The sequence below is a fragment of the Podarcis muralis genome, chromosome 4, assembly GCF_964188315.1.
Source record: "Podarcis muralis chromosome 4, rPodMur119.hap1.1, whole genome shotgun sequence".
Lineage (NCBI taxonomy): Eukaryota > Metazoa > Chordata > Lepidosauria > Squamata > Lacertidae > Podarcis > Podarcis muralis.
Window position 1 is genome coordinate 35,150,519 of NC_135658.1, and position 7,288 is coordinate 35,157,806.

General features: G+C 40.1%; 1 protein-coding gene across 2 annotated transcripts in view; it reads right to left on the reverse strand.

Annotated features, from left to right (window-relative positions):
* The window catches only part of TOMM70 (translocase of outer mitochondrial membrane 70), a 37,178-nt gene extending 36,538 nt beyond the window's left edge, over positions 1 to 640 (reverse strand). For both annotated transcript variants that reach the window (XM_077927178.1, XM_077927177.1), the window contains exon 1: positions 446 to 640. In XM_077927178.1, the coding sequence (XP_077783304.1) occupies positions 446 to 490 (45 nt within the window). In that variant the 5' untranslated portion in view covers positions 491 to 640. The remainder of the gene's footprint in view (positions 1 to 445) is intronic.
* Positions 641 to 7,288: the final 6,648 nt, after the last annotated feature.

The following is a 7,288-nucleotide window of genomic DNA, read 5'->3' on the forward strand; positions in this document are numbered from 1 at the left end:
GAGTCTGTTCCACTGCCAAACAGCTCTTACTGTCAGAAAGTTTCCCCGCATGTTTAGTCAGGATCTCCTTTCTTGTAACTCGAAGCCATTGGTACAAGTCCTCCTCTCCAGAACAGCAGAAAACAAGCATGTTCTTTCTTCCGTGTGACAGCCCTTAAGTCTGGGAACTGTGTACACACATCTGAGCAGCTCTGCTCAATAACAAAGGCTAGTTCTGAGCAACATAAATTACTGGAGGAGAGATAGTATGTCAACGTCCTCTTTGTAAAGTACTGTATACACTCTAAACAAAAGTTTTAAGAGGACCAATACAGCATTTGTGTCTGGCTATTTGTCATACAGCAACAATAAATCTCTTTCAAAGACAGCATATTTTGATGTTGTTAGTACATCTCCAGAAATAATTTGTGCCATTTAACAGAAAACAATCCCGCCCCCCACCTACCTGGGATTCAATTTTGTGTATCTGCTGCTTAGTAGGTTTCTCCATTGTTCATAACAGGGGAGTGCATTGGTGTTTTGACTTGCCAATCACACAGATGTTCAGTAGGAGTCAGATTTTCCTCCACCACCATTTGCAGAAAATCTTCATTGCTCTTTATTCGTTGTTCATGATGTCCTTCCGTTTAAGGGCTAAGCAAAACAGGGAGGTTGGGGAGAAAACTGAAAAAGTAGTTATTTTCAGAATGGCATCCTTCCAAAAATACAAACATAAACAACGACAGCCACTAAGAATATATTAGTGAAAAAGATAGATATGTAATGTTTGGTAGATGATCAAGTGTTGCTTATGGTAAGCCATTTTACAAAAGCAGGAGACAAGAATACTGTAATGCAAAATCTTTATATAATGAATGTAATTTAATTAATGGTTCTTAATCTATTTCAACATGATCTTTCAAAAGCATTTGGTCAATGCAGCAATGAACATTACATCTATACTAAGGATTAAATCAAATAAATAGTGGATTTATGATCCACTTTTTGACTCGCATCCAAAGTCCACACAAAGTCTACGAGCAAACTATCCTGGAATGAGCTTTCTCACTGGGTGGTTTGGTTGGGAGTGGTAAGCAAGACTTTATCACACATCAGGTGCATATGTGTGACAAATGCATAGTAGATGTGTGGCAAACACATAGTAAAGTCTGTATTCATCTCATCTGTACCTAAGCCAATGATGTCCCTAATTACTTTGGAAAGCATGAAATCTCCAATGTACGGTATATCCATTTCTCTTAAAGAAAAGTTTGCAAAATTCATGTTCAAAGAGAAAAACAACCACTTTATCATTTTAATTGTCTGGCTCATGGTGTTATGACATGATGTTAATGAATTCATAATTAGTCATTAATGAAACATCAGAACTCAAAGCTGCATAACTTGTGTGTACTAAACATTACTTGGCAAACGACAGCAAGGAATAGTGGCGCCCGCCCTGTGGAACGCCCTTCCAGCAGATGTCAAAGCGATAAACAACTACCTGACATTCAGAAGACATCTTAAGGCAGCCCTGTTCAGGGAAGTTTTTAACGTGTGATATTTTACTGTATTTGTGGTTTTTATGGAAGCCGCCCAGAGTGGCTGGGGAGGCCCAGCCAGATGGGTGGGGTATAAATAATAAATTATTATTATTATTATTAAGGAATATGTTCCATTTTAACATTTCTTCTCCCAGATCTTTGCCTATTTAACAATCTATGGCCTTTTAAACTGGGGGAGGGGTGTATTGTTTCATTTGTTACTATGTTATATATTTTTGTGTTTTAATATTGTTAGCTGCCTTGTGATCCTTGGGAGAAGAGAAAAGATTTTGCCTGGTCCCTAAATATATGTAATGAATGCACCTGATGAGGCTCCTTTAAGATAACCAAAAGATGGTTGGTTGGTTTTTAGTACATTTCCAGAAGGCACGACCTAATTTTGAAGAATTTCTTGAGTGACTAATAAGATATGTCAAAGAATTACCGTACTTACACTGCTGGACATTTTTAGACCTTACAACCTACTGGGTGTGTATCGAGCAGTGTATCTTTGTAGACCAGGAAAAGGAAACGTTTTGCCACATTATGTTCAACTTTGTAATCTCCATATTTCAATGGGAAATAAATTAAGCTCCACTCTATTAAATTGTAAGCCACAATAATAATTCAGAAGACTCTGTAATCTCCATATTTCAATGGGAAATAAATTAAGCTCCACTCAATTCAGAAGACAGGTTGGTTCCTGAAAAATATCCAAAACTTATTCATGAAGTAGCCTATGTATGTCAAGCAGCCTGGTGAACCCAGAAATAGAACTGAGAAACTTTCTCTGGTCTTTTGGAATGAGAAAAATTCTCAGAGTTTATTTTCAAATAACGACTGAATCATGTTACTTGTTTTTTACCTCGAGGTTTTCAGCTGATTAAACAGTTTTAGTGTATATTTTGTAAGCTCCTGTTTTCAATGGGATGAATATGGCACATGGTAAGAAGTATTTACATTGGCATCTACCTGTGCATTGTCTTAGCCACATTCACATGCAGAATAGATGAGATTACCTTATTATTAAAACAGGTTTTGTCTGAAGTCTCTTTTCTCTGTAAGCCATCCTCATTGTTAAGAGTTGTTGAAACAGCCAAGTTATTGTCACATTTGTGATGAAGATCACAGGAGGCCTGCATCAGCAGAATTATTAACTCAGCAGTGATGTCATCATACAATGGACTAAGTCCACATCATCAGTATACAGTCAGAGCAGTAGCAAAGCACTTTCAATAGTTTTGGCTCTCCTGCCCCCCTCCAAAAAAAACCTGGGAGCAGCAGTTGGTTAAGGGTGTGGAGCTCTAATTTACAGAGTAGTTTAATAATCAATCCCTCTTCTGAGGGAACTTTGATAACTGTAGCTCTGTGAGGGAATAAGGGTCTCCTAACAACTTTCAGCACCCTTTACAAACCGTAGTGCCCAGGATTCTTTGAGGGAACTATAACTGTTAAATGTGACAAGATGCTTTTTTTTATAAAAAAATATTTTTTATTGAGTTTCTTTTCTTAGGTTCATAAACACAGGATAACAATAAGAAAGTGCAAGAAACAAATACAAAAAAAAAGTATTAGAAAACAAAAAAAGGTTATTTCTGTCCAACTTTCAATAGTTTTTTCAATATTCCAGGTGGACTTCCCCACATCCTCCAGACCCTGCGTTCTTTGCATTAAAAGTTTCAGCAATTTGTTACCTTGTTTCTTAACTTACTGTATCTTTCAGTTATTATGTTTCCGAATTCACAATCTCATATCCCAAACTTTGTACATTTAAAATTAACATAATAAAGTTGTTTCATATTACCACCTCTTTTTTCTTGTCTTAATTTTCAATTTACCTAATCAAGTTGCTAAAGCGAAAATTTCCTAATCGTGCATATTTCTTAACATTCATACAACTTATAATGTTTTTGCAAATAGTCCTTAAATTTTTTCCAGTCCTCTTCCATTGTTTCCTCTCCCAGATCTCGGATTCTGCCAGTCATTTCAGCCAGTTGCATATAGTCCATCAACTGCGTCTGCCACTCCTCCAACGTGGGTAGAGACAAGATGCTATTTTAAATGTATAGTGCAGATGTGGCCTAAAATGGCTTTTCTGGTCGGGTACAACAACCCTATGAGGTAGCTTAAGAGGCTGTGGCTGGCCCAAGGTCACCCAGTGAGCTTCATGACTGAGTGGGGATTTGAACCCTGATCTCCCAGGTCCTAGTCTGACACTCTATAACCACTACACCATACTGGCTTCCTAGAGTACTTCTGCTATGGGGCAGCTATGTAAATTAAGAAAGTAAAAAAATATGGGGAAAGCCAAATGTCACAGAGAAGGATCCGAAATAATTTTCTTGAAGCTTGACTTTGTTATATTCTGGATTGTTTTATTTTATGTAAACCAGTTTTTTCTTTAAATATACAGTGGTACCTCGGGTTAAGTACTTAATTTGTTCCGGAGGTCTGTTCTTAACCTGAAACTGTTCTTAACCTGAAGCGCCACTTTAGCTAATGGGGCCTCCTGCTGCTGCTGCACCACCGGAGCACGATTTCTGTTCTCATCCTGAAGCAAAGTTCTTAACCCGAGGTACTATTTCTGGGTTAGCGGAGTCTGTAACCTGAAGCGTATGTAACCTGAAGCGTATGTAACCCGAGGTACTACTGTAAAGCAGTATAGAAATAATAATAATAATAATAATAATAATAATAATAATAATAATAATAATAATTTATATAGCTGCATGCATATACTAAAAGCCCAGTCAGTACAGCATGAAACTCTTAATCTCAGGGTCATGGGTTCAAGCCCCACGTTGGGCAAAAATATTTTTGCATTACAGGGGGTTGGACTAGATGACTCTCAAGGTCCCTTCCCGCTCTTCAATTCTATTTCTAAATTTTGTATGTATTGCACACACAGAGAGAGAACATACAAAAGAAGATCATACTAAGTAGACCTAATGTAGTAAATATAAACTATTTTGGAAAAGTGTATTTGGGGAATTCGTCTCGGCATTTAGCGCTGAAAAGAGACAACACTAAACTAGATACACCAGTGATGTGACTTCTCCCTTCCTACATTCCAGTATGCAGGGATAAGGTTAATATCTGGGAATATAGGCAAGTGACTACCAGAGGACCACAAGTATGTGGGACAGGAGTAATTTATGCAGAGTTGCTCTTTTGGGTTATCTTCCCCTACTGCCCTTTCTAAGTCTGTCCCCCTGTATGCTCTGACAAGCAGGGCCGGTCCTACCATTGGGTAGGGTAACGCAGCTGTCTCAGGCGGCAGAGGCTGTGGGACAGGGAGAGGTGGCAAGTCAGAGCTGCCTGTATGCCCTGCAGCTTACCTTGAGCTAGTCTGCTGCCTCAAGTGCAGTGGAGGGCATTGTCCTGTCGCCAGCACTTGAAATAAGATTCAGCTGCCAGACCAGTCAGCTTCTGGAATGGGAGAAGGGTGTCATCTTGTTCTTTCCCAGGCAGCAAAATGTCTCGAGCTGGCATTGCTGACAAGGAGTTAATTACTTCCAGGCACTCATCTTTAAAGCTGTAAGTCTGGATCTTCTGCAGCAGATTTCTTACATAACTGCAGATAAGCAACTTTCTGTGACAGAATATGGCCTCCACCATAGACAGTCTCTGCTTGTGACCTACAGAATATGGCTCCAGCACACAGTGACATTTATTTCAATTGCTGTGGGATTTTTGAGTCACTCAGAAAGTCATTAAAACCTGAATGTTTTAATGGAGTTTCCCAAGTGCTGAAATGGCAAATGGGCTGCTTGGGAACCAGATCACAATGGACCTCTCTTTTGGTGACATAATTGATTTTTGTATATACCACCCTTTACTTCACAAAATCAAGGTGATTAAAGAGTGGGATTTTGTCTGCTTTACCAGGACACATTTATGTATGGAGTATGACCAGTTCTGAAGGAAGAGAGTCTAACTTGAAGGAGATATCACCACCACCATCTTTCTGCATGCTAATTCCGATTGAATTCCCCAAGTGTTGTTGCTTAAGTAGCCAAAACAGTATCAAGCAACCAGACATGAGAGCAGCACACCATCATCCTTAGGGCAGTGAGGTGTGCAGAAGTACAAAAAACAGTGTTTAGAAAAACTCTAAAGGAGGGGGAGGGAAACCCCACAAAGCAGTCCAATGAAGACTATGCTTGACTAGTGAACTGAGAATGCTGGCTGTGAAAAGAAAAAAATCTGGAAAAACTGGGTGCACACCACCACTCTCTGAGCACTGAGAGACTCTAGGGGTTCCAACACTTACCCAGGGTTCTGTTTCTTTGCAATGAAAGTCAGCTGAGACTCTGCTGTCTTTTAAGATATTTTATTTGAACACAACCTGAGCATAGGATGGAAGGGCTCACAGCATTAACACCCTCATAGATCTTGCTTCCCCTTGCTTTCAGGGAAGCCCCAAAGTCCAGCAAAGAGCAAACACGTCTCTCTCTCTCTCTCTTCTGCTTTATCTTCTTTCCAGCTCACTGCCCACAGCTTGGCTTCTACATACCAGCCAGATGAGATGGGTGGGGAAAGCCCTCACCCATTTGGCACACAGAACCAAAGCCATTTCCTTGAAAAAGGAACTGGTTTGGCAAGCTTGGTTTTATATACCTCTATGCCTAGAGATGAAGGAACCCAAGAATCGAAAGGAACCAGAGTATCACCCAGACTGACCCCACAAGCTTGTGTGCGTGCTTGCACACATACACACGTATATACATATATATGAAGGAACCCAACTGCTTTCTTGTCATCCAGCACCCACCCACCCACTCACTCACTTACTCTAAGCAGTCCCCTGTTTGAAAAGGGCAAACTCTGAAGGCTCCTCCACGACACAAATAGCACATTTTGCTCCAGGGACCCATTTGGGAGGAGCCATAGCTCAGTGGTAGACCATCTGCTGTGCACGTAGAATGTCCCAGCATATGCAGGTGGGACTGGGAAAGAACCCCTTTCTGAAACTCTGGCTAGCTGCTGCCAGTCTGTGTAGACAATGCTAAGCTAGACAGACTGCTGGTAGTACAAGGCAGCATCCTATGTTCCCTCTTATTTCCAATTTCCAGGAATGAACGTCTCATGCAGCCAAAATTACACCACCTATGCACAAGAGGGAGGTATTGGCACACTTGGTAAAACCATAAGGTCGGACTAGATGCCACTTGCTGTACCTTCCAAGTCTAGAATTCTGTGATTCTGTGCCAGCAATGATGACTTTTCCTGCTCCCTACCCCCACCATTGTGTGAAATCTTAACATTGTAAAATGCCAAACATTTGTTTGCCCATCGTTTGTAGCACACTGATGTTTATCAGATGGCACAGAGATGTATGGCTTTCCTGGTTTTCTGTTCCCCGTTTTGCTTTTCTACTGTTTCTCTTTAAAAACTACTTTTACAAAAAAGAGGAAGCGGAAGAAGAAGAAGTGTGAGGATATACTGCAAACAATAGGCTTACCAGCTGCAATAGGAGAGTCAAGCATACCAATTTCACACAGAAGCACATCATTGCTTACTTCAACTCGCCTGTGGAAACAACTCAGAGGCCATGAAAGAAGGAAGGGTAACAACAGGAAGATTTAAAGGAACTATTGGAAACTCAAGGCAGTAGAGATACTGTATACGTAAGATGATCAGAGTCCCACCGAACTTGAAGCATGGGAAGTCCCAACAAAAAATTATAATTTGGCAGAATATTTGGACTATATGATATGTATTTGTATAATTTGGAATATTTAATGTGATTTGATTGGATTGTT